The following is a 25,978-nucleotide window of genomic DNA, read 5'->3' as shown; positions in this document are numbered from 1 at the left end:
GATGTGCTCCTTGGTGTTGCGGAAGTCGTTCGCGATTCCCCAGCCCATCACACCCACTCTCGTGTCGCTACTTCCCCAATCACTGCTATGAAGGCTACACTTCCTGGTCCGAGTCGCGCCAGACCATCCTCGACCTCAGCCCATAAGGGAAAACAAGCGTCGCCAAGAAACGCCACGCGGGGATCCAGGGATGGACTGAACACAAGAGTGGAGAAATGAGCAGGCGTCGGTGCCTCCTTCAAGCCGTCGGATGCTTCCGAGTAAACGCGGAGGAGAACAACGACAAACAATCAAAAAAGTTCCATCTTGACTTCCGCCAGCAAAGCAACACAGATACGCTTGTTGCAGTGAGCTAAAAGGGGTGCGCTGTGCTGTTTGCGTCTCTCCACGCGATCATCTACAGTAAACCTTGGAGGATTACAACATGTTGAACACGCATTGCAAGGCTTCCACCGTGTGTAGATAAGCGACAACTCTTATTACATTGACTGCATCTATTCGCTCCGAGATCTTTAAGCGTTGGAACTGTAAGAGTGCTGGGTCCAAACAGACAGGGTATTAACCACCTGGTGTAGCCCAAGTCAATAAATACATCTGTCTCGCCGTGATTGCCTACATCTGACACTGCCTCGTACGCCTTGCATAAGAATTGACCTCTGCATCCCCCCCAGGCTTCGCTGATGCAAAAGATAAGTCTGCTCTCAGCATGGTTGTCTGTAGCTCAGTCCAGCTTTACCTTACAAGCTCGACCATCGAATTAAGGCAGAGGCACCATGCCATCAAATTGACCAGTCCCTTCGATAGGACTCATCCACGATACACGTCCGCTGGTGAATATTTCCGCTTCAGGCCTCCGCTGATTCAGAACTCCGATATCGTCGAATATTCCAGCTCGGAGAACGGTCGTCTCGCTCGGAACACCATCAGAGTTCATTCTCAGCCCGTAGAGCGGTGTGCCTAGGCGATCTCATCAGATGATATCTTTCCAAACCCAGTTATATAGTCCTGTGCAGTACACACCACAATCTGCGCAGAAATAGTTCTTGATATGTGTTCCGCTGTCCGCTATTTTGGCCAATTCTTTTGGGCTCCCGGTTATTTTCAGGTCGGCCCTTTTGACGACGAAATTGTATGAGTAGAGAGAGCCGGTGATTTTCCGGCAGTCGGAACAGTGGCAGAGTCCCTGGAGGAAAGCAGGGTAAGTGTAGGTCACGGACAAGCTGATTCATTTGTGGAGGTCACCAACCACCGTCATGGGTTGACCGCTATATTCAATGCGGACCTTTCCGCAGAAACAACCGCCAGTAGTGGTAGTAGGAGTAGGAGTAGCCATTTTTCAAAGAGCAAGTATCTGGTGTTATGATGCTACACGAGGGCGCTATGAGGGAAACTTCACACTGTTCTACTCAGCCTGGGCGAACATTTATATTTATCTCCCTGAAGCGTAAGCACAATTTATGACTCCTACACGAGCGATCCAATAGTAACGCTGTAATCGTTGGTATCGTTGGCCCCAACGTCAGCGCGTTGAGAACAAGCATTCTAGTCAACAATTTCTGTGCAGGAATAATTATTGCTTTTAACTTGTCATAAGTTCCTGCGGATATTTTTGATTATTCTTTTGTTGCGTTCAGGACAGGGCAGTCTCGGTGTCATAATGGGCTGAAGGTAATTGTCGAGATAGTTGCTGCAGAAGGATAGAGGGGCGGCGAGGTGGGGTATATCAGTCTTTCATGTAATCTATAACTTCATCCGTAATGCAATCATCCTGGGTAAACAATCTATGCTTACACAATGGCACATTACGACCTGCTCGATTATGGAGTAGCGTTGTTTCAGTTACGAGCTGACAAACAAGCGAGTGTCTATCTACCTCGGGTACGATAGTTGTCATATGTCAAACCACTCAACCAGAAAGGTGTCCAGACAGCCATCTCTAGCTAGTAGGGATGATAGTAGGGTCGTCAACACAGCAGGGAACACAACAATAGTTATATGTAGTTTCTGTGGATTACATTGATCGCCAGCAGATGCCAACCTTTAACCCTTAAATCTGGCGGTGTTATCAAGATACCTGTCTCATACAGGTATCACAGATGTTTGGGTAGGGGTTCTAATACGCCGTATGGTCTAATCATAGGCCAAACATAGAATTGAGCGTAGACTTAAGCATAGTTGTCTGAAGGCCTGTTATTTAAGGTATTCAGGCCTCCTATCGTCATGGATGGTTTGCATTGCTGACCAATGAATAGAGAAGCCCCAGACCAGTTAGCCAATCAAAGTGAGAGGTTGGAACACTGTAAGCCAATTAGCATTAGTTAGTAGTTGCCTGGTTCCATTTGTGGCTAATAATAGGGGCGCTCCGCAACACTTCGCGATCAGAGACACTACACTAGGAATAATTTTCTAGACATCCTTTTAGTTGTGGGGTTTTATGATTGAAGCTTACAAAGATACATTAACCATGGTGTATTCACCACAGCCAACAGACCAATCGCCAGGCCTCCTTTTATCATTTCCCCAGGAAATCCTCCAATCGATTTTGAACATCCTTCTCATAAACGAAGTCTACACGGACAGTTCTATCCAGAAGCGCCTGTCCTGTCGGGTCCTGCCCTTTTGCCAGATTGTCCGCAAAACAAAGAGCATTCGTGGCGTCCGCAGCTCGTGGGCCAACGCTACCCGTTCCCTTGTCTTTCGAGGGAAATCAACAAGGGATGGATTAGTCCTAAAACTTCCCCGTCTCTTATCCGAAGAAGGCCTTCGGACATTTCCACTGCTCAGGGATTGCATGGTGGAACTCTGTCATCCGTACTCCCTTCCCGAGCTCGATTCTCTCCAGCAGGATCTGGCAAAGTCCTCTGTGGATTCACGCAACTATATCTGTGCCATTACCTGGGAATGCGACGATCTAATGGACGTGATGAGAGGTGCTGTTGGGGGCATGGGATATGCGACGACCAAGCAGAAGATGGTGGACACCTTTGTAGATGAATGCATTGCCGCAGGCCTGAAGATTGCGGACTGCGCTGGTCACCGTCCGAACGGCGGGAGTCCAGCTGATAGCGAGCTGTTGGAGGAGGCTGCCATCAGATCGATGAAAAATTTCTTCTTCAAGGAGGTCCTTGCCCTTTGGTACTACAATGCCCATATCGTTCGAAAGATTCTCAGTGCATTCCCTTTTCTGGAGTACCTTGTCCTACCGGACTTTCTGCACCTGCCGCTTCTGACAAGGATGAAATATTTCTTTCCTCCATGTACTGATCCTGGTGATGAGTTGTCTCCATTCAGCTCTGTCGACTTCTCCCCTCCGCAGATGTTGCAAACTCTTGGGATTACGTATAGGGAGAATGGCCGTCGTTACTCGGACATTATGGCGTCTGTCAAGGTGGTGGATATTTCCTCAGCACACTATAACCCGATCTTGACCTTGTTCAGTCGCAGATCTGACTATCTGCCCTCCGGCCTGCTACCCCTGCTGATATTTAACAGATGGCGCAATGGAAATCGTTCCGAAATTGGAACTGATGTTGTTACGAGGTTGAGGAATCACGTCGATAAAGCAGTTTCTGATATACCAGACAGAAAGAAGCCCAGGCTATTTGATGTACAAGACCTGAGGAATGTGATGGATGAAATGTATGAAGATTGGTCATGATTACCTAAAGTATCATACTAGTATCTTCAAGCTGAAATTTTGCCAAATTAGCCCTACTGAAAGAAATGAATCTGACTTCAATTCCCCTCTCTGCTTTAGGAAGCTGCACTGAGCTGAGGAGATATAGAGAAAATCACTCCCGCCAGTTATAGTTACATTTAGCGTTGACTTCTCCCCGGTAGATTGCTATGCTAATAGGCACCACATGCCTAGGTGTAGCCAAGCCTTTTAGTGAAAGATTGCAATCCTAGGACACTGAAACCACTGTCAATGTCAAACCACTGGTCTTAATCCATGTTTCTACTTGTCTATCCAGCAAATCTGTGTTTGTCCATCTAATAGAGGTCGATTGGGTCAATTCGAGCCCAATGGACAAATTCCGGTTGAGGGTGCAGTACTACCTTGCGCAAAACACCAATTAGCGGGATGATTATTTTATTATGGCGGTAGATATGTTCGGTATAAAAGGATGTTATCGACCAGGTATGTGTTCCTCGGGAATTTTGGCGTATTGTCTTAACAGTTGCCAGAGTGCGCTTAATGGCCGGAAGAAAACCAGACAGGGATTCAGGCAATGGCAGGGCTCTACATGTCTAGGATGTAGTGGGACTAAGGAGAAGACGGACGGACTATCGTCCGCTTATCCACCGACAGTTTATTGACCGGACGTTATTAGCCCTGGAACTAGGAGACTGGTGGTAGTGGTACTGTTTCTCTCATTCCTATTCAATTCTTCGTTGTCTAGAGATTGCCCGTTATCTGCTGATTTCTCCCACTAACGGTATTCAATGGCGCCACACGCAAGCTCCCTACAGACCAGCACGTCTGTCAAACTGGATCAATCGAAAGGCATGGAATCACACTCGGTATGGAGCTTCATCAAGAGAAATGTGGATATACGCCCACTGTCCACCGCCGTCTCGGAGGGCGAAAGGTCCTTAACCTACCAAGACCTCGACACCGCTTCAGCGAAACTGGCTGCGGTCTTCCTCGATCGTGGAGTGCGTGCAGGGGATACGGTTCCCATCCTGCTGACCAGGAGTCTGGAAAGTGTAACGGCTATCCTTGCGCTGCTACGGCTTGGTGTATGCTATGTGCCAATGGATGCCGACTCCTGGGGCGAAGCCCGAATCAACGCCGTCTTACGAGCCATAGAGCCGACCAGGGTGATTCTCACGGCTGATGTCAGTCACAAGATTGATAGATCTGTGATGATAACTGCGGAAGAGGTCAAATCTGCATGGAATAGTTCATTCAATACCGCACAAACGGAGATAGTGGGGGGAAGTCTGGATTTGCACCAGGACCCGGATACGTGGATGTATATTATTTTTACATCTGGCACGACAGGACAGCCAAAGGGAGTTGTGATTCCGCATCGATGCATCGTGAATTATGTGCAGCAGGGAAGCGACAAGGGGATGCCATTTAACCTGGGTGTCACCCATAGCGATAGGGTACTGCTACTGTTCTCTCTTGCGTTTGACGGTGAGTCAATGAGAACCCCTACAAGCCGTAAGAAAAAGAAAAAAATGAGCGCCCAGCTAAGTCAGTGTTGCAAAACAGCTGCGTGGGGAGTCTTCTTCAGCAGTCTTTGCCACGGTTGCCACCTCGTTCTCTCTGAGCCCAGAAGCGTGTTCGAAGATGTGAAGAGTTGTACAATCCTACCTGCTACACCATCTCTCCTTAGCACTCTCGGTGATGCCCATAATTATCTCAACGTGAGGTCCATATTTCTGGGTGGAGAGTCCCCGAGTCCAAAGCTTGTGCAAGAATGGTGGAGCCCCAAACGCCGCATTTTCAACTGCTATGGTCCTACTGAAGCTACCATCTGCACTAGTATGGGCGAGGTACGCCCCGGACAAAAGATTACGCTGGGCGAGTCGATGACGGATACGCACTTATTCATTCTGAATGACCAGCTGGAAGAATCGCATGATGGAGAGATATATATCAGTGGACCCGGCCTTGCTGTCGGATACTATAAGAATGAGGCGCTGACAGCGGAAAGATTTATCCAATGGCGAGGCCAAAGGATATACAGAACTCTAGACCGTGGTCAAAAGCTGCCAGAAGGAATTATATTCTGTGGTCGTGAGGATAGCATCGCCAAGAACCGGGGATACCTGATCAATATCGAGCTTGATGTAGTTCCTCTTTTGCTCGCTTATCCACAGGTGACAGCAGCGGCGGCGTTCATGCACAAAGGAAAGCTGATAGGATGCATCGCACCGAAAGCCGTGGACGTTACGGAGATGCGACGGTGGCTGTCCCAAGGGAATGATGCCTTTTTGGTGCCCGACCACATAGCAGCATACCAGGAACTTCCAACATCCCCCAACGGCAAAATTGACGTAGCATATCTGCAGAGACCATTCACTAATGAGACCGAATTTGATGAGGATTGCTTTGCCGATGGCACTCGCTTGACTGCAGTCATGGGTGCGATAGCAGATACCCTGGGGTTACCCACAAGCTCGATCTCCACAAGCTGTAGCTACTGGGAGTTGGGAGGCAATTCTTTGCTTGCCATCAAATTGGTATCCGGCTTGCGTCAGCGTGGTCTCCAAGTCTCCTTTTCAGACATATATGAATCAAGAGGCTTGGATCAGCTCGCCGAAAAATGTGTCTCTGTCCCCAGCAGCGGTAGAACGCCCATTGAGGCTGCGCCTGACTTTCTGGCTGTTGATGCTCCGATCACCACAACCCAGTTGGGAATGATACGCTCATCTATACGAAAGTCTGCGACAAGTTACATGCTCGTGTCGGTTTCTGTCCCTTGGGCCCCTGACCCGGACCGCAATGAAAAGTTTAGACGCGCCTGGAAGCAAGTTATGCTGAGGCATTCCGTTTTCCATACGACTTTCGACCTCCTTGCTGGTGTCCAAAAGCCAGTTGAACAACGCAACTTCGATTGGCGAGAGCGATGTGTGTCGGCAGAGGATTTGGACTCAGCTGTCGAGGAAGAGTCTTCTCTTCTTTTGCGGACCACTAATCATCAGGATGAAGAAGGAATGTTCCGTCCGCGAAACTCTTTTCGTTTGGTGAGCGCATCCGAACACTCAAAGGCAGTGTTGCTGTGGTTGGTTCACCACTGTCTGGTGGACGGATGGTCCATGGGATTAGTTGTTGAAGAGGTTCAAGCAATTCTGAGAGGAGAAAATCTGGAATATCCTCCTCAATTCTGGCAATTTGCACAACTACTCTCACGGCATCTGGAAGACGCTGGTGGCAAAGGGAAGAAGTTCTGGAAAGATGCTATGTCGCGAATCAACGACGGCGTGTCCTTGAGCCTTCCAAAGCCTGTAGCTCCGGCTGATGGAAGTCATCCTGGGGTGACAAGCTTGGCCATCGACCTTCCATTGCCACGAATAGAGCAGACTTGTCGCATAGCCGGAGTAACGTCTGCGACTATGTTATACGCTGCCTGGGCACTTCTTTTGAAGTCTTACACCGCTCAAGACGACCTGGTATTCGGAACCGTGTTCTCAGGGCGCGACTTTCCTTTGACAGAAATTGACAAGATCGTGGGACCATTGCTTAATGCATGTCCACTCCCCATGAGCTTCGCAGGTTTGAACACAAAGGAAAGTCTTTTGGGTTATGTATGCAAGGCTGTGCACCAAGTTGCTGAGCATCAATGGACGGCTGCTGAGGCATTGAGAGATCTCACGTCAGGAAACCATAACAGTGCCTTTCAGACAATGCTGTTCTTGGAGTATGATTTGCCAGGCTTCACAAACAGTGGTTGGGAGTTCAGCCGGACTGATGTCCCTGAATTCCCGCTGACAGTCATGATACAGCGGAAGTATGGTGGCCTCTGCCTTAAAGCATTGTTCGACCAGACTATGTATACTCGTCCAGTTATTGAGCGGATGATGAAGCATTTTCAGAACCTGTTTCTCGCCCTGCTGGACCCAGGGACTGTGACCATTATCGAAGTTTGTGATAGACTTTTGGATCCTTGCGAGTTCTTGAACCTGATTCATAACTCGTCTTCACTCATGAATCCATACTTTGGGCCGTCAAACCTGAAGGATGTCTTTGAGATTGGAGTGCGCCGCTGGCCAGATGCAGTTGCTGTCGAGTCTACTGACAGGTCTATCACTTACCGGGACATAGACCTGCTAACGAACTATGTCTCAAGGGCCATTGCAGACCGTACACGTCCCGGCGACGCTGTTGCGGTTCTGAGTGACCGCAGTTTTGATTGGGTCGTCTCTGTCCTGGCAATTGTCAAGGCAGGAGCTGCATATGTTCCCCTGGATACAAAGCTCCCTATCGAAAGAATGAAGATGATTGTTGATTCCACACAAGCAAAAATCTGCGTCTTCCCAAATGAGTCTTGTTACAACAGCTTTCTGGATGTGTGCAATGAGAAGTTCTTACTTCATGAACTCCTCTCCAAACCAGTCAAGGTACAGTCACCTAGGCTGAGCACCACAATCAATGGAGAAGATATAGCCTATATCATCTTCACATCAGGCTCAACTGGAACTCCGAAAGGCGTGCGTATTCCACATAAATCGGTAGTCTCATACCTGTCATACAAGCCTGCCCGAATGGATGCTCGCCCTGGTAGACGACATGCGCAGATGTTCTCACCTGGATTCGATGTCAATCTGGCAGAAATATTTGGCACTTTGTGCTATGGTGCAACTCTTGTGCTTGCAGATCCAGACAACCCATTTGCTCATCTTTCTCGTGTAAATGGGACAATGATAACCCCGTCGTTCCTTTCTGTCTGCAATCCTGATGACTTCCCGACCTTGGACACTATTCTCTTCGCGGGAGAGGCAGTGCCACAGATCCTGGCTGACCGTTGGGCAACGAATCGGACAGTTTATAATTCCTACGGCCCTTGTGAGTGCACCATTGGTTGCCTTTTTCAACCACTCCAGTCTGGCAGAGAAGTCACACTGGGGCGTACTATCCCCCGAGTCGGTGTGTACATCCTCGACACGCGGGGCCGCCCAGTCCCGATAGGGGTTCCTGGGGAGATTTGCCTGACTGGTATTCAAGTCGCCGAAGGATACATTGGCAAGGGCATGGAAAAACTCTCAGGATCCCGCTTCGTACCGGACCCTTTCATACGGGGGTATCGCATGTATCGCACCGGCGACCGAGCGGTCTGGACAGAAGACATGGAGCCCCGATTCTTGGGCCGCGTGGATAACCAAGTCAAAGTCAGGGGGTTTCGAATAGAGCTGGAGGAAGTCGAGAATGCCATTCGTGTCGTCAGTCCCGAGGTTCGCCGCGCGGCTGCCATCGTGAGTGGAAACAACATCGTGGCGTTCGTCGAGCCCGAGAGCGTCGTCGTGAGTCGAATTCAAGAAGCACTGCGAGCCAAGTTACCAAGCTACACCAGGCCATCCTCTATTGTTGCGCTTCATGCCTTGCCCACAACGCCCAACCAGAAGCTTGATCGGAAGGCTCTCCAATCGCATGCGATTTACACGACGACAAAGGGCGGAAAGCCTCTCACAAGGACTCAGTCCATGTTGGCAACCATATGGCGGGAAATCCTGGGCCAACCGGCTGATATGAATATCGATCCAGAAGCAGATTTTCTTCTTCTTGGTGGTAATTCGTTGTCGCAAATTAGAGTTGCGCAGAAGGCCTCCCAAGTGTATGAGTTCAGATTTCCGCTGAAGTTGTTTATATGGAACACGACTCTTTCCCGTTTGAGTGAACAGATAGACGACTGTCTTTCGAGCAAGAAGCTTTCGCAAGTGGGTGATCGCTCATTCAAATCCTCTTGGCGAACGATAGAGCCCCCCTTCACAGAGGTGTCATATCTCGAGGAAGAATTCGTGCGGCTTTCAATTTCCTCTTCATCTCCCCAATCATTCAACGTCGCTTATAAAGTGAGATTGAAAGGCAGTGTGAGCCTCCACAGTCTTAACAAAGCAGTTCTTGCTGTTATTGCGAAAGAGCCCATCCTGCAGAGCAACTACCGGATGGAAAAGGGTCGTGTTAAAAGGAGTCAGTCGTCCGTTAGATGCGAAGTCACAGCAGGGGAGTTCTGCGATGCTGAAGTGGCTAAATTTGTAAACCGTCCATTTGACCTTTTCGCAGGTCCGTTGACAAGGGTCATGCTCTGTCAGGAACTTGGTGGAGTCGATATCGTTCTTGTTCAACATCACGCCATCACCGACAAAGTCGCGGTTCAAGTGCTCTTCCGCAGGATAGGAGCTACATACGCCGAGATTATCCAGAACGGAGCAGCGGCTGACCACACGGGGTCAATACCACCAAATATGTCAGACTACAGAATTTGGGCCGAATGGAAAGCTCGTCAGCCGTCCCAGGTCAGCGGCGCAGATGCTACATACTGGAAGGGGCAGCTGGCCGACCTTCCACGCCCTATATTTGAAGATAGTAGCCAGCTGATTAGCACCGGGCGATCCGAGACTTTTAGTTTCAACCCAGGGAACACGTCCACGCGTCCGATGGAGCTATACGTGATGCTTGTCGCACTGGCGATGGCCAAAGTAAAGCGCGTCACGGACATGGTGCTCGCAATACCACATATCGACCGTACTGAGCCCGGAACTGAAGATCTTTTGGGTGTTTTTCTCGATATATTGCCGCTGCGTGTTCGGATGACCGAGGCAGCCTCGCAGAGCCCTTTGGTTCTTATGCGGTCGTTGAAAACCCAAATTCAGGACGCGTTAACTCACTCGATTCCATTCAGGGACATTCGTTGTCTCATTGGTGAAGATCAGATCTTTCAAGTCCTGGTAGTGTACCATAGGAGGGAAGATTTGGTCTCGAGTGGTCTGGACCTTCCCGGAGTCCGTGTGGAAGAAATGTCTTTACGGGCAGGGGGTGCCAAGTTCCCTCTCCTAGTAGAATTTACAGAATTGGAAACAGACATCCTGTGCGAGTTAGAGTATATGGAGGGACTTGTCACCCGGGATTTCGTTCTGGCTCTCCGAGAAGCTATGCAGACAATTTTTCCTGGACTGTGAAAACGCTACGATTCTCAAGGGTCGAATATGTTAGTAAAGCAGCACGTTTCTGGACTTATATATGACTCTTCTCCCTGCTCACGGCATTATAAAGTGATTGCTTCTACACTGTATTTGGTGATCAGCGCTATTCCACGCCGCGGCTAGGAGTGCATGAACTTAGAGGGCTTCGACGAACTCGTCTCAAAAGGTAGTCCAAGGGCCCGTCGCGACAACTGGATCACTACCCCACATTCGGTTCATTATAATGACCGTAGGATTATTCCTGCTTATTCGCCGGTAGAAACTTTCCACATATTCTCCCCGTTGGGACGTCTCCGCTGTCTGCACTAGTCGTTCGTAGATATCCAGCCGTAGCTTATGTATCCTATGGCAGAGCAGTTCCGGTAGAAAACTCCATGATTCATCAATAGTTCACCCCATTTTACCCCGTATAGCATGGCTATCTCAATTCTTACGTTTCTGTAAGTCATCCTAAGTCCAGGAGGATTTTCATGTACTTGATGTGAGACTCACTGGAACCATAGTACATCGTTGGTCAAAAAGAGCCATTGGCTCACTCACTCACGAGTAAGGGATCCTATTATTGCTATATAGCTCTATTTCCTGGTCTCCTAATCAGTTTTCATCAGACTCTATCGGATCACGAGCCCCGTGGGTGGAGCGGCGAAAGACGACAGTCAGCGGACGATCTGTATACGAGACAAGATAGCGCGTTATGGGATCACGATATAGGACCGCTTCTGCACAAGATGTTGGATATGGCTAGCTACTTGCCCGAATCACAGGCTACCCACCTGCAGTTCTTCCGCGATGGAGTTACTGCGTCTTTGGGACCGCATCCCCGTCGGCATGAAGCACCCACCGCCTGGAGAAGCTTCATGACAGATGACAATACCCCTGTTGAGCTGAGTTGGTGCTGGTCCAATGCGGCAGATATACCAACTGTGCGATATGCTGTGGATCCGATTGGGAAGGTTGCTGGACCGGCTGCAAGCCCCATGAACGCAACATCCAGTGCGAGATTGCTTCAGAACGCCCTCCCACTTGCGCCTGAAGTTGATCTGGGTCTATTGAGCTACTTTCAGCAACGCTTGACAACGGAAGAAACAATCAACAACAAGGCATTGGATTGTTCCGCCGAAGTCCCTCAATCTCAGCATTTCATGGGATTTGACTTGATGGAAAAGAGTATTGTAATCAAGCAATATTTCTTGCCTTCCTGGAGAGCCTTGGCCGAAGGTAGATCAAACTCGAGCTTGGTTTTGCAAGCGATCCGAAACCTCCCCGGACCAGCAGATTCTCTTGCTAGCTCCCTCGACGTTGTCGCCGATTATATTGAATCGTTCCCTCCTGACTCTCAGCCGGTTGTGGAAATCCTTGCAATTGACTGCCTGAAACCCCGTGATTCGCGCCTGAAGATCTACCTGCGCAGCCGAAACACGACATTACACAGCGTTGTTGATATGCTGACTCTGGGAGGTCGAGTCGCCATTTCCGATGAGGGATGCAAATCGCTGAAGGAACTATGGCGTTCCGTATTTGACCTGCACCAGGACGAGCATAGCAACCTGGATCCACTTCAAGAGAATTCCCATCGAACGGGAGGAATTCTCTATTACTTCGAGTTGAAAAGCAATGCCTCTATTCCACAATCCAAGGTATATCTTCCAGTCCGGCATTATTCTCGCGACGATGATCAGATCGCTCGGGGACTGTCCAAGTTCCTCGAGGCCAGAGGAAAGAGACTGAGAACGGGATCATACTATGACGGGGTAAAGGAGCTTTGGTATGTCCTTCTTGACCAGCTCGACACGATTACTGGAACAGACTCGATGGAGTACAGCTAACTTTCCACTCTTTCTGGCAGCATGCATCGAGAACTCTCAAGTGGCTTGGGATTTCATACCTACATAAGTTGGGCCTCTAAAGGGGATTGTTGGAATGTTACTTCTTACTTGAATCCGGAGGTTAATCACCCATGTCGAATTACTCATGCATGACCAACAAAAGGATACAGCTTGTATATTGTCTTAGATCGGACATTTGGACCAGCTTGTGTGGGTTCAGTTTTCGTGAAGCCTTCACAGATGTAGCCGAAGCATATCTAGAGAACTTGCGTTGTTACCGGTGAGAAAAAGGGAAAATATCCCCGGAGAGGGTTCCGAATGAGGATAATACATAATACAGAGTTTCCATCCAGAATCGTTCCATATCCATAAGTTTGCAGGTTAATTCCCCGGCGCATTCTACCCTGCGGTATCGCGGCGTTTATTCGGTTGATAAAACGTCAATACTAATATTAGATGCCGATAATGCTTCCTAAGAGACAAGTGAAAACTGTGACTTTGTACTCCCATTCTTCCATAACAACATCTCTGCCTAGCAGATTCTGTACGGCTGAACTGATCCATGGAATCAACGAACTATCTTCATGTCTCGTCTGTCTCCGCCGTACTGGGAATTTGTTTCCTATGGGCAATTTTTCGATTGGAGTGGCTGATAGGTGTTTGCGTAAGTAATTCCCGTCTAGAGACGCAGTGGCGCAAAATTCACAATCATCCCAAGCTCTCGGACGTTGTCTACCCCTTGCGGAGCAGCGATGGACAGTCTATTCCAGGTCCTGCATGGAAGTGGCTCGATGGACATTGTCTCGACAAGTTCATCCGAGGTAGACAGTCCAGCCAGAAGTGGCGGATGTACGGATCTGTTTATCGAATCTGGTCAGGAATGAAGCCTGAGATGTATGTACCGGTAGATAGAATTGCTACGCTGACAAGGCAACTGACATTTATTCTCCTGTCCAGAGTCATTACGAAACCAGAGGACGTCAAGCGCTTTCATATCGATTCCGTGACTCATAGCAAGGCCCGGTCAAGCAACGGAGGCTGGTTGTTTCATCAGCTGCTTGGGGACTGTATGGGACTTATCAATGGACAGCGATGGAAACGAATCCGGGCCCAATTTGACCCCTGGTTTGTCCAAAGTGCCATTGCCCGACTCGCCGATCAGCCGACGCAGTATGCCGCAGATTATATTGAGAGGCTGGAGAAAACGCTTAATCCCGGGGAGAACGGTTCCTTCGTAGTTCATGCTGCCCAGACCTTCTCCCGCTTTCCATTCATGGCCAATGCGGAATACATCTATGGGCCCCTGGACGATGACGAGAAAGAAGAGATTTGGGCGCTTGGACAGCGAAGCCTGGCGATGATGGCCCATGTACTATCCGGTGGAGTGCATCGATATAAAATCTACCGGTGGCTCAAGCCAGGGACATACCGGCAGTTGGTTGAATTCGAGCGCGATTGGTCATCGTTCAACGAACGAATGTACAATAAACAACGATGCTCTGATACCACCCGCCCGATTGTTCCAGTTTGGACAGAAGTGCTCAGCGGCAATATTCCAAAGATGGAGGTACAGCATGATTTTAACTGCGTCTTGTCCGCGACACAGCAGCTAATTGAACCATAGCTAGTGCAGACTCTAAGCGAGATCATCTTTGCGAACCTCGACGTTTCGACTCATATCCTCACCTGGCTGATCATACTGCTGGCGGAGAACAGCGGCTGGCAAGCTCGACTGCGGGACGAAATCACCGCAACAGATTTGACGTTGCCGAAACTCTGTGCTCGAAAGGATACATTATTGCATCATTGCTTCTTAGAATCCATCCGACTCCGACCATTCACCGGTACGTTGCTTGCTGCGAGTATCAATTGGTCCTGTGCTCCACAGACGCCTCGATGTCTCACTAACAACGGGTAGTATTCACCATTCCTGCCAGCTCTCCCCAGAAGAAAGCTTTCGGGCATTTCATTATTCCAGAGAATGTATGGTGTTCACGTGCAGAAGGGGCCACATTGACTGACTCTGCAGCAGACGTGTGTAGTCGTGGACAACCTCGCACTCAGTCGCAACGGTGAATTTTGGGGTGAAGACACCGATGAATTCAGGCCGGATCGGTTCAAAAAGTTGTCGCCGACAGAGGTATTTGCAGTGGAACTCCATGTGCGGGAACTGTAGCTAACAATATTTAGCTTCGCTACAACCTCTACACGTTTGGGTTTGGAACCCGGAAATGCATAGGCCAGCACTTTGGCGAAGCAATAATGAAACAATTTGTTTGTTGCCTGCTCAGCCGCTATGAGCTGAGGCTTCCGGAAACCGAGAAAGCCGCCAGTTCCGGGTACAAAAATGTCAAGAACACATGGGTGCCTATTTCTGATGCGAGGCTTGTCTTGACACCGAGGCGGCCTGCGGAGTTGCTAGTTTAGCCTGATTCATTGACGCGCAAACCAGTGCATGTTGGACAATCTTGGCCGAATGCCTGGTTCAGGATATACGGACATCATGGCATGTGGGCCGGCAACTACGTCGTGCTTATGGGTGCAAGAACGATCGCAAGTGATGGATGATGCTCGTCAAGGCACTGCTTCTCTAGGTTACACCCATAGTAGCAGTAAATCCGTTGGCTACACATGGTCGCAAGTCTGACAATTGCTGATATTATGAATTCGTCCACTGATTAGGATATTGTAGAAGGATTGATGATTGCATCATTCAGTTCTTGACGGCACTAGCAAACTCCTCATTGTCACTCTCCTTCACTTCTCATATATGCTAATGAGCCGATACAGCACTGTCATTTGATATTCTCCCGACTAGTCCGTCCAGCTCAATCTCAAAGCCCTTCACTTGCAGGGTCAGATAAGCCGCGTCCGAATTTCCCTGCGGCATTTCGTCCACCTTCTTCTTAAACTCCTCCACCGTCTTCTTGATTTCTCCCAAGTGTTTCTGAATGATCATCGTTGCTACGATGGCGCCAAACTCTCCAGAAGCATGGTATCTGCCCAGACGCACTTCTGCGCACACTCCATAAGCGGACAGAGAGGAGCGACTCCACTCCAGCAAGCGAGAGAGAACCATCTTCGCTAAGAAGAGCGCTTGAGTATCTGCTGTGCAAGAACGGCACTTCAGAAGGTGGCGGATGGACGGAAGCATGCGTCGCGAGTGTATCAGTAACGTATCAATTGATCTAAATTGTTCGGCGCTCCGCGGTGTGGTTCGCAGATTGCAGAGGTGGTTGGTTGCGGTGGAGAAGCAGGCACAGGGCGAATGCGCGCAGGAGGTGATGCCGCAGACAGAATTGTCATATACGCGGGATGTCAACAACGTCGAGTGTGTGATGCCTCGTGTCTTAATTTCTTGATGCACTGGCAGAAGTTGGGGATCTGAAGGTAGGGATGCGAGGCTCGACTCAGAAGGGGTCGTGCTGGGTCGAGGGGAGGTTTCATGACGCCCGTCCTCCAGACAGAAAATGTTATCAAGGGTTAGTCTAGCATCCTGCTTAGTATTGGCGTTTTCGACTTGAGGAGTCATGTCATTCAAGGGCAGCTGAGCATTGTCCTGATCCTTCGAGCCCAATTAGTGGCAACACAGTACATGCGCTTTTGAAGAGACATACAGTGCGAGAAGGGCTTTCTGCGGCAGCCGATGGCCAGTGGTTTTCGAGCTCAAGAAGACACTCATCAGGAAGGAAAAATGCCTCGAACGTGGGCTCGGATGACCTGATCTGGACGCTAAATTCCCCCAATTCCGATGGCAGCTGAAGTATATCGGGCCTTGCATCTGAACTCGAGCCCGCTGCACTTGTGCTGGATATGGCTGGCGGCGTGGGCGCTGCTCCCTGGGATTTACGGATATCCCTCTCTTGTGCTTCTCTCATGCGCCGCAACCGTTCAATCGTTTTCTTGTTCATACTGCCCTTCGGTTTCCCGAGTTTTGCTTTGTAGCTATAGTGACATCGAAGATTGCTGAGGCCCGCAAGGCGGGGTTAGACCTTGTTTCGTGACTGGTGGGGGGATTCACTTACTCTCTGTAACACCGAGCGCATGGTGTCCCTCCTGTACATCGTGTTTTGGCTGCATGACATCCATCACAGGCTGCTCGGAGCTTGCGTGTGCTTTTCTCCTGAGCTCTGATGTTAAGGGTGTTATTCTCTGACTGGTCCTGAGAGTCCGCAGTCGGACTGGTGATTACCGGCAAGCCTTCTAGCATTGCATCTAAATTGAGAATATCCATCGACGATCTAGCAAAGTATGCGACGACCAAGTCAACAGAAGTCTATCGTGGGGAGGTTTGGATTAGCCTTGGGGGATCAAATTTGAGACCAACCCCACAGAGCTCCCTCCATGGATCTGTCTACCATAAGGCACATGGCTGCACAGTAGCGCTTTCCGCGCTTTCCACCCCGGCGAGGTAAAAAATAACATCCTTGTTCCAGTGAAACCACTATCAGTGATAGAGACACCAATGGCCTCATTGATGGACGAGTGAGAATTTTGCCCCAATGGGTTGAGCGGCTCAATTGCCCACTGGCCAAGCCCCCTGGCTACTAAAAGACTGAACCCTAGTATTTTGGCGCTTGCTACCCACGGACCCGGCTGTATCAGTGGCTGAATGCCATGCAATGTGGACAAAGCAACGGTTGAGCAGGCACTAACTCATAGATAGCTAACCCACAAGGAAAATAATCTGTAGTTGGCAGATCCAACAAGATCTTGTTTGCGGCCATCAGAGTTCATTGAAACCAGCGTATGGCGTACTCCGAGGACATAAAGATGGCGTACTCGCTTCAGTTTATTTGCCATCATTTTGTATAAATCGAATCTTTAGAATAGAGCTGTAATGCTAGGCCTTATGTCCACTAGCATTTCGATGAACCAGCACTCCGCTAGGCAACTTGGGCAAGTTTACTAGTGTTAGCGATCCCTGATCATACTAAGAATAAGAGTGATGCCTCATAATCAGGCTTACAGAGGTATTTTATGGAAGGACCAAGGAGTGTTTATGCCCCTCTCTAAGTGGGGATGGGCTATTTTAGTCTCTTCTCTTCCACTCACAATAACCATTACCACCGCCGGTTCTCGCCTAGCCGACAAGCCTTAGACAAGGGTAAGAACAAGAAACGTAGCATTTACTAACCAGGGGACTTAGGTTCCAGGCCACCATCCCTAGCATACAATTGCTCCTAACAGGCAATCCGTGCATGGTGCTAGTAGACACGGCTTGTCCTAATGCGATTGATTGGCGGTATATGGCCGAGTATGCATATATGCGTACCCATATGGATGTACGCCACGGAATGAGGATTGACCGTCGTTGAGAACCTCTGCCGGAACTCCAGGGACTGTGGTCCACGCTCCTCGACGTTGTGCAAGGATTAGAGATCAGAAGGCAAGCTGGCGTGACCCGGAAAGGTTGACTCCGCAACATCTGGATGATCCGCCAAAAATGATTTACCTGATCGACTAGTAGTATGGCATATTGGCCGTTAACCAGGATTAGACACAGGGTTATCCGTAGTCCGTACCTAATTCCAGTCAGATGTTGAGGCAAAATACTCCAACAGTTTAGGGAAGCTTTTAAGAATGAATTGCTTTCCTGCGGCCTCTCCTGCGCTTAAAATCTACTTGTCGGTGTCTTCTTGTCGGTTCAAAAGGGTATTTAGAATGGCATCCACCAAAAAATTAAGGCCTCCCCCATATCAATTGGGCGGGCATGTCAGCCCTTCAGTGCATTTAAACTGCGTCCTGCTGACAACTACAGTGGTCAACTTCTTGGATCTCTTCCAGCTCTCCTCTGTACTCTTCGCGCTCCCTAATATCCAGCAGGCTCTTGGATTCACAAGCGAAGACATCAATTGGGTCTTGATAGTGTACAACATCACTTTTGCAGCGTTCCTTTTGATTGCTGGACAACTGGGACAGAGGTTCGGGCTGGAAAAGATATTTATTGCTGGCACAGCAACTCTCACCGTATCCAACATCATCAACACGACAGCGCCAAACAAAGGGGCCTTACTCGCCGGTCGTGCTATTTCCGGAGTCGGGGCTGGGTTGACGGTAAGTCGATCCATCAGGAACGGACGGACATGATTCTGATACCGTATCGTCCTTGAGGCTCCGAATGGACTCGCGATCCTAAGCAATACATTCCCGGATGGGGACTCACGCAACAAGGCATTGGCCATTTACACGGCATGTGGTCCTCTTGGGTCGACCATAGGCACTGTCGTCGGTTCTCTTCTGGCATGTATGTATCTGCGTCTGTCCCTAGTGCGTATAGACCGCTTGAGCGTCCCGACTGACTCTCTATAGCTTCGGCAGCAGGCTGGAGATCCATATTCTGGCTGTGTCTGATCCTTACAGGACTTTCCGCAATACTGGCCTGTTTGTTTCTGCCACGGTTTGCAAAGAGAAAGGACATACCTATTGATATACCGGGTACCTTTGTCTTTACAGCTGGCGTAGCGTTACTGGTATACGGCCTCAATGACAGTTCACGAAACGGTTGGAAATCTGCTGCGGTGTTGGCCGGGATTATCCTGGGAGTTTGTCTCCTATTTGTCTTCCTCTGGGTGGAGGCCAAGGTGGTCAATCCAGCGATTCCCGGTTACCTGTGGAAGTCTCCCCCGTTTCTGGTCATGCTGGTTGCCATCTTTGCCTTTGGCGGGAGCTTCAGCACGTGGTTCTTCATCTCCACACAGCTCTGCGTCAATCTTCTGGGTTATACTACCATTCTAACCGCCGTGTATTTTCTGGTACGTCTGCCCCCCAGTTCATTATAGCTATTCTTTGTCTTAGACTTGGTACTTGTGCCTGACCCCAGGAACAGCCCGCTGCCTTTGCCGCCATTGCTAGTGGAGTCTTCGCTACACCCTTGATCCGATTAGCAGGGGAGAAGAATATCCTCGTGGCCGGGTTGGCCATCACCGCCGCCGGCGCCATCGCATGGGCCTTTGCTACCCCGGACCGGGCCGGCGGCACCAGCCACGGGGAGGGATATTGGTATTCCATCGTTGCGGCCATCATCTTCGTAATCGGCAGCCCCGTTGCTCTGGTGCCGACGCAAAGCATTCTCCTCCGCCTGGTCGAAGCGGGCAATCATGCGGTTGCGGGCGCGCTGTTCAATACCGCCTACCAGGTGGGTGCGAGCGTTATCTTGGCTGGGGCAAATGCTTTGATGGATAGGAGCCGCCGCGAGACTGTACAGGAGGCGAGGCAGGTTACTATAGACGGGTACCTGAATGCCTTTTGGTTGATAGCTGGGGTGCTAGGGGCTGCGGCGTTGACTGTTCTGGTTTGCTATTGGCCAAGGAAAGATGATCTGGTAGAGAGGCAGATGGAAGAGGCTCAGGCAGTGGAGACTATTGCATTGGACAAAGTGGGAAAGAATTGAAGCTTTTCAAACTTGCTTGCTATTAGACAGGTGTCGACGGAGGCCGAAATGACTCAAGACAAGAGGTAGTCATCTAGAAAACACGGCATCTCCATTCTCCCACAGCAAAAGAATATCATATCATTGCTCAACCCAACCGCAACAGAATTATGGCACGTTTTGGCCCTACACAATGCAATGATCACAATTATCACTAATTAGGATAATATAAGCAATAGCGACACCAAATGTCCGAATGGAAAAGAACTGGAACAGCACCAAAAGGAGATGGAGCTGATCGAAGGGGTCTCAATGATTCTTCGCCAGCTACACGACGATGGGCTTATCTCACTGGGTGGAATTTATTTACTTGACTAAAGATGTGAAGCAAAAGGAGCTACATACAAAAGTCTGGTCGTACTAATGAAGAAAGGTAAAGGAAGGTTGAGTAAAATGGAATTCGATTGCGCATCTTAACTCCCCTAGATACTCTTAGCTGTTCCGCTTCAGTGACTTATATATGGAAGGAGGGGGGGAGGAGGAATTTTTTTTTTTTAAGATATAGGAGGTACTAATTAGATCCTGCTATATATACATTAATATATCTAAGCCCAGACAGCAGTTTGGCGCCACCCGCCCCCATTTTTATCATTAATTGATTGAATTTACATAAGGCTGAATCTCGGCCCCGCTTGTGTCAATATCAGAAACCCCAAGGTTACTGCCCCGGACTATGACACTGCGTCATTAATGCAGGGGCCATTGCCCTGCTTGGTGCCGCTTACTTGCATATACATGGTTAGATCCCATCTTCTGTTGTCCCGATCATGTTTCCAACTTCCAGTTCCGCCCCAATCCTAAGGTCCGGCCCCCACCGACGCCACCAGATTGGGGCCGGACCGCATCTCCACATGGAGGACTAGCCCTAACTCCAACTTGCCTGAGCTACGTCTATACAGTTTATGTTATGGTGCTAATACTGCATTAAAAGAGAATCTTTCCATCAATTCCTATCCTATCCACCTGTAGCAAGCAAAATTTACTAAACTGAAAATCCCAGTACACATTCTGTCTTGGCCCAGGCCAGCAATCCCTGGTTTAATCCTTCACCGGGCACAAAGCAAACTCATTCGCCGGCGCCCCGTCATGCGTCATAACACCGCAGTACGAGCCATCCTGCGTAGGATTGGTGTCGGGATTGCTCGAGTGGATGAAAAACACGACGCGGTCGGCGCCAGGGTCGCCACCGCCGTAGATACTATCCCCGTGCAGGAGAGGGAACTCGTACAGCGTCTTGCCCTTGCATTCCGAAGCGAACGCTAGCTTGCGGTTGTTGCCGAACTTGTGAGGGTAGCCGCCTGGAAAAGGTCAGTGGTGGTGGAATGGCATAATGAGGTAACGCTACAAACCGGGCTGGGGCTCGTTGGTTGGTGTCGTGTTGATGCCTCGCTGGATGGCTTTTTCGACTTGGGCACGGCTGTAGCGGTAACCTGGGCACTCGATGAACTGGTCACTTGGGGGAAGGTTGTCGACGGTTCGCTTGCTCAGAGCATCGACGGGGGCGGGGGCTGCAGAAGAGGTTTGCACGAGGGCAAGGCCCAGGCTCAGGAGGGTGAAAGCTGAGAGCTGCATTGTGATGGAACTTGGTCTTTGGAGACCAGAGATAACTATTGCTGTCTATTGAGATGGTGGATGGAGCTGGAGATAGAGAGAGCAATGGACAGCTGGAAGAGGGTAATTTATACCTTTGTGAGGCTTCTCTGGAGGATAGACCAGAGATTGTACAGAACTTGATAACCAGCATCATCCTTCCCTTTCAAAGCTGCCAAGATGGACGATGTAACTCGAGTTGACATCATGATAGACCGGTCTGCCTGTACAGGCCTCTTTTGGAGGTTTATCTCACGTATGAATACGTTGGCCTACATGGCGCAGCATCTTTGTCCTTCTTAATTGAGGAAAGATGTGCCTGGCTGACATCTAATCAGACCACATTAGCATGATAATTGACCAGACAAATGTCTTTCGATTGTTGGATTCTCAGCCTTGTAGCTCAACTCGGTCAATCATGATCACTCGCAGGTACGTATTCTTCCGTGTAAGGCCCCAATAGAGGCTCGGCTCGAGTACCATGCCTGGGTAGTCGGGTAGTTATCAGTTATCCTATCACAGCCGAGTGCTTTTGTTGCTTTCAATGAGTATAAGCTTACCAGTCAGCGGGCTATGCAGCCATAGACTGATTCTGAGATTGGCACAGTATCATATTATGGTAATCCATGTTGGATGATGCAATAAAGGATTGAGAACCGGTGTGAGGAATAATTTCCAACATGTTAAGCGAAAAGAAAGACTTTGATTGGAAGAGCAATAATATCTTGGCTGCATAGACTCTAACCCTAGAATAGGCGGCTGCGGCTGTGCTTATTCCTGATGGCACATCATGCAGGTGCGATGACGCATCAATGGACAACCACCCAACTCTTATGTTATTTACCTATTTAGATGCTAAAATAAAGACATCAAGAGTTACAACCACCAGAAACTCACACCAAAAGAAAACATCTCCCAGTGTTCCACCTTTCCACCTTCCACCTCAAAATGACCACTATTCTCGACATCCCAGGCACCAACCCCCCAAATCCCTTCACCATCCCCATCCAAGCCCTTCTCACCACTACCAACCGATCCTCAACTCCAGACGAAACAGCCGGCCACCTCGTCACCGCAGTCACCACCTCTCCGGACCCCGCCCACTCCCTCTGGCAACTCTGGGACGCCTTCTTCACCGCCGTCGCCACCTCAACAACACACACCCCCCACCTCGCCCTCCTCGACGCCCTCCGCGCACAACCACCAACACAACCTACCAACGTCCGCGCCGGTTCCGACGCACAGCGCAACCTGCGCAGCTACATCAGCGCCGACGGAAACCTCCACTGGGAGACGCTGCCCCGCTTCAGCGCGCAGTGGCGCGACGTGCACGATATCCTCGAGGCGTGGCGCGACTGGGACGGGGTGCGTGATTCCAGCTCCCCTGCCACTACTCCTACTACAGTAATCAGCGGCGCAGAGTACTTTCTCCGCTTCTGCAGCTTCTCCGCTGCGCTGTTGAAAACCACCAACGGGAAAGGCGGGGTGCATCCTGTGTGGGTCTTTTATGCGTGTCGCGACGTGCTGGAGTGTGAGCGACTGGACCGGGACCGGCAGCCAAAACCGCATAGAATCGCGCCGGAGGAGGTCTGGGCGCTGGATGTCCGCGTGGCGGCGACGTGGGTGCGGGATGGGGGGAGCGCACTATGGGAGGCGGACCACGAAGAGCTTCGGCGGCATTGGGGTGCCGCGTTGGATGAGAAGACGCAACTGTGGCCGAGAGAGGATGGGCTGACGCGGGAGCGGTGGCAGTTGTGGGAAAGGAGGTTGCGGGAGTTGAGTGCTGAGGGAGAGATTCTGGATGGCGAAACTAGGGCTGTGGTTGCGGAGGCTGCTGACTCGGCTGGTGGTCTTTTGAAAGGAAACTGATGGTTCTATCTCAACCGCAGCTTGAGTCTGGCTGACGGGAAGCCGAGTGGAGGGAGGCTACTTTCTTGCTCTGTATTATGCGCAAGTAATATCACAAACCAGTATGATGTATCTAAGATTACTCCAGCTTACTTTTTGAATTCTTCATATATAAAGAGTGTCTTTTAAGAAAGGACCTTTATGCTCAACTACAAGGTCAAATTAGCAGACGTTCAGCCACCATGGCACCACTGAACATGCAAACCTGAAAGAACCCTCTCAATGCATCGAAGATGGCCCCTTTAATGGGCGGGTCGATCAGCGCCCCCAGGCCAGCCACGACCATGCCCATACCCATGTAGGTGCCGACATCCTGCGGGTTTGTGGGGCAGGTCGCAAAGGCCGCTGATGCGCCGGAGATGATTGTGCCGGAGGTGAAACCAAAGAAGACGGCGTAGACCATCAGGCCGGCATTTGTGGTTGTGGAGGTCATGCAGAAACCGAGATTCCCGTGGCGACGCCGCCGATGGCGAAGGTGCTGAGGTGGCCGTACTTGTCTGCGAGTTGATCGCAAAACTAGCCACATGCGAGAGCAATGATATATTCTCCACCATATCCCTTGGAGCTGTGTTGCTGTTTCCAAACGTAATGAATGCCATCTACAACGTCTCAAGGGCCCTGGCGTCTCTGCCTAGACCACATGAAGTTGTCGGCTACGAGTGAGTCTCCCTACGTGTTCTCCGGCACTACGGCACATTAACAGGTATAGTTGGCTCTACGGCGAAACACGGAGCGCCCTAGAACGCAGCGCGTGGGACAAGGTAACATTCTATCACCAAGGCAGCACCGAGGAGCTGGATGGATCAGAGGTAAGGACGCGCCAATCACCTTTTGGTTATGTTTAAGTAATTTCTCTCGTGCTAACGACTTCAGTGCTGTGGTGAGCACTCAGTCACCCCACTACGGGACCATCAAGTCCAGTCTCAAAAGAATATGAAGACACGCTCTGCCCACTGGATGCCATCACCCCTCAAAGCAACAGCATAGATGTCGTTTGGAGAGTACAGCGCGCTAACGGCAACGCTCTGGCCGTCGTCAATCGTGTTGCACGCCACCCATCTGTCGCGCAGATCCATCATCACTCGACTGCCCTCACTGACCCTTTCTCCAATCGGCACCGTCAATTGCGCGGCGGGTACGGCCAAGACGTGAGTATTGTCTTTCGCAAACGCCGAAGCGCAAGTATCTTCTACGATGAGCTGTACGTGTGAAGGGGACCAGCTTTGGTCCAAATCAAGCGCTTCCCGCAGACTAGGTAGATTCAACGTATGAAAACCAACCAAGTCAATCCCATCACCACCACAGCCTTCCACAAACTCCCCCTCGTCACCGCCGCACCGGAGCATCCAAACTGATTAATCTCCCGTGACTGCGCAAGGCAATCATGTAATTGCTCGCGGGTACTCTCCGTAGCATTGCAATATGCAGCGCAGCTCTCCTGGCCAAAGTAGCCTATCGTCCCGTTTACTTCGTGGCAGCATTCTCCCAAGGTTGTGTAGGGGTCTTGTGTGGCATTCCATTGTTGGTAGATTGGGACGCCGCAGGTGTTGGGGTAGGTGAGCTCCGGGAGGCCGGTGATATTTGCGCAGCGGGCAGGGCCAATGGATGCCATTGTTGTGTTTTGTTTTGATGTCAGCAATGTGGTGTAGGATTTTGTATTCTATTGACTGTAAGTAGGTGTACGTACTCAGTGGAAGAAGAGCTTACTGATGATTAGGTTGGTCGAGGTACAGGGGTAGATGTTTAAGGAGAATTGTCAAGATGTTAACAGGTAGGTATCTATAGCAGAAAAAAAAAGGAAAGAAATCTGACAGAGGTCTAATATGGGGAACTTCATCAGTGAGGTTACATTGTTACATAAACTTAATCACTAGAGATAGTCCTCCAGTGTTGCTGTCTTGCCTGTTTGGGTTAGCAGTACTAGTTACTAGTTCGCGATGCGGGACGGCTGCGCGGGATGGCTGTACCCACTGACTAGCATTTAGTTAGTTGGAGTTCAAGTTTGATCCCAATTATTATCTACTTCTATGATCTTACAGTGGTATGTTCATAGGACAGGGCATGCACAGCTGGATGATCAGCAGAGGTGGCTGTTTCAAGCTTTATTTTTAGCTATAAGCTTATCGATGTCAGGGACTGACATCATACAGGCAACTATAGAGAGGTATACTATACCTCATGAGCCACCCCAGTGATCTTGATCAGAATCACATGTCTGTCAATATATGTGCTATATACTAGTCTTTTGAATAACTCTGCAGCCTGATAGTGATAATATATTAAGCTTGGATCCTCTTACCTAACATTTCAGCGTAGGCGGGCTTGGCAGCTTAGCCGAAAAGATAAAGGATGTTTTAGCTGCCAAGGCTGCCTTGGGCCCTTGGCAGTTATAGCTCCTTTGTGAGAACATGTTTACCTCGCCCTACCTACTGCTTTGGCTCATTTCCAACCAGTCCAGTGCTGAGCGCTATTACCAGAGCATGAATCACCCACACTAATATGACCTGATATGGCAGATCCTGGAATTATATTTCTTCATTTACTCCTTTCAGCCTAGCTAATTAGC

General features: G+C 49.9%; 11 protein-coding genes across 11 annotated transcripts; 6 read left to right on the top strand and 5 right to left on the bottom strand.

Moving 5' to 3' along the window:
• Nucleotides 1-757: 757 nt before the first annotated feature.
• Nucleotides 758-1,333, bottom strand: Aud_010684 (GFA family protein; the record flags this gene model as incomplete). Its single annotated transcript, XM_043295520.1, has 3 exons — nucleotides 758-957; nucleotides 1,021-1,183; nucleotides 1,247-1,333. 3 exons carry the CDS (start codon nucleotides 1,331-1,333, stop codon nucleotides 758-760), a joined length of 450 nt encoding a protein of 149 aa, XP_043151455.1.
• A 1,131-nt stretch (nucleotides 1,334-2,464) lies between these two features.
• Aud_010683 (uncharacterized protein) lies at nucleotides 2,465-3,658 on the top strand (the record flags this gene model as incomplete). The annotated part of the gene is made up of 1 exon (XM_043295519.1): nucleotides 2,465-3,658. One exon carries the CDS (start codon nucleotides 2,465-2,467, stop codon nucleotides 3,656-3,658), a length of 1,194 nt encoding a protein of 397 aa, XP_043151454.1.
• Nucleotides 3,659-4,446: 788 nt separating this feature from the next.
• On the top strand, nucleotides 4,447-10,632 carry Aud_010682 (nonribosomal peptide synthase; the record flags this gene model as incomplete). Its single annotated transcript, XM_043295518.1, has 1 exon — nucleotides 4,447-10,632. The coding sequence occupies one exon, from the start codon at nucleotides 4,447-4,449 to the stop codon at nucleotides 10,630-10,632; it is 6,186 nt and encodes a 2,061-aa protein (XP_043151453.1).
• Nucleotides 10,633-11,384: 752 nt separating this feature from the next.
• Nucleotides 11,385-12,482, top strand: Aud_010681 (aromatic prenyltransferase; the record flags this gene model as incomplete). The annotated part of the gene is made up of 1 exon (XM_043295517.1): nucleotides 11,385-12,482. One exon carries the CDS (start codon nucleotides 11,385-11,387, stop codon nucleotides 12,480-12,482), a length of 1,098 nt encoding a protein of 365 aa, XP_043151452.1.
• An 880-nt stretch (nucleotides 12,483-13,362) lies between these two features.
• Aud_010680 (cytochrome P450) lies at nucleotides 13,363-14,909 on the top strand (the record flags this gene model as incomplete). The annotated part of the gene is made up of 6 exons (XM_043295516.1): nucleotides 13,363-13,376; nucleotides 13,440-14,049; nucleotides 14,107-14,326; nucleotides 14,401-14,465; nucleotides 14,515-14,622; nucleotides 14,673-14,909. 6 exons carry the CDS (start codon nucleotides 13,363-13,365, stop codon nucleotides 14,907-14,909), a joined length of 1,254 nt encoding a protein of 417 aa, XP_043151451.1.
• A 346-nt stretch (nucleotides 14,910-15,255) lies between these two features.
• Aud_010679 (uncharacterized protein) lies at nucleotides 15,256-16,571 on the bottom strand (the record flags this gene model as incomplete). Its single annotated transcript, XM_043295515.1, has 3 exons — nucleotides 15,256-16,047; nucleotides 16,100-16,419; nucleotides 16,508-16,571. The coding sequence occupies 3 exons, from the start codon at nucleotides 16,569-16,571 to the stop codon at nucleotides 15,256-15,258; spliced, it is 1,176 nt and encodes a 391-aa protein (XP_043151450.1).
• Nucleotides 16,572-18,146: 1,575 nt separating this feature from the next.
• On the top strand, nucleotides 18,147-19,875 carry Aud_010678 (MFS transporter; the record flags this gene model as incomplete). Its single annotated transcript, XM_043295514.1, has 4 exons — nucleotides 18,147-18,539; nucleotides 18,597-18,729; nucleotides 18,795-19,237; nucleotides 19,306-19,875. The coding sequence occupies 4 exons, from the start codon at nucleotides 18,147-18,149 to the stop codon at nucleotides 19,873-19,875; spliced, it is 1,539 nt and encodes a 512-aa protein (XP_043151449.1).
• A 1,077-nt stretch (nucleotides 19,876-20,952) lies between these two features.
• Aud_010677 (uncharacterized protein) lies at nucleotides 20,953-21,486 on the bottom strand (the record flags this gene model as incomplete). The annotated part of the gene is made up of 2 exons (XM_043295513.1): nucleotides 20,953-21,212; nucleotides 21,264-21,486. The coding sequence occupies 2 exons, from the start codon at nucleotides 21,484-21,486 to the stop codon at nucleotides 20,953-20,955; spliced, it is 483 nt and encodes a 160-aa protein (XP_043151448.1).
• A 966-nt stretch (nucleotides 21,487-22,452) lies between these two features.
• Aud_010676 (DUF3632 domain-containing protein) lies at nucleotides 22,453-23,373 on the top strand (the record flags this gene model as incomplete). The annotated part of the gene is made up of 1 exon (XM_043295512.1): nucleotides 22,453-23,373. The coding sequence occupies one exon, from the start codon at nucleotides 22,453-22,455 to the stop codon at nucleotides 23,371-23,373; it is 921 nt and encodes a 306-aa protein (XP_043151447.1).
• A 164-nt stretch (nucleotides 23,374-23,537) lies between these two features.
• Nucleotides 23,538-23,845, bottom strand: Aud_010675 (uncharacterized protein; the record flags this gene model as incomplete). The annotated part of the gene is made up of 2 exons (XM_043295511.1): nucleotides 23,538-23,561; nucleotides 23,618-23,845. 2 exons carry the CDS (start codon nucleotides 23,843-23,845, stop codon nucleotides 23,538-23,540), a joined length of 252 nt encoding a protein of 83 aa, XP_043151446.1.
• A 490-nt stretch (nucleotides 23,846-24,335) lies between these two features.
• Aud_010674 (uncharacterized protein) lies at nucleotides 24,336-25,024 on the bottom strand (the record flags this gene model as incomplete). The annotated part of the gene is made up of 2 exons (XM_043295510.1): nucleotides 24,336-24,663; nucleotides 24,693-25,024. 2 exons carry the CDS (start codon nucleotides 25,022-25,024, stop codon nucleotides 24,336-24,338), a joined length of 660 nt encoding a protein of 219 aa, XP_043151445.1.
• Nucleotides 25,025-25,978: the final 954 nt, after the last annotated feature.

The sequence above is a fragment of the Aspergillus udagawae genome (assembly GCF_001078395.1).
Source record: "Aspergillus udagawae IFM 46973 DNA, scaffold_9, whole genome shotgun sequence".
In the NCBI taxonomy this organism is placed as follows: domain Eukaryota; kingdom Fungi; phylum Ascomycota; class Eurotiomycetes; order Eurotiales; family Aspergillaceae; genus Aspergillus; species Aspergillus udagawae.
This window is presented reverse-complemented; position numbering and strand designations above follow the sequence as displayed.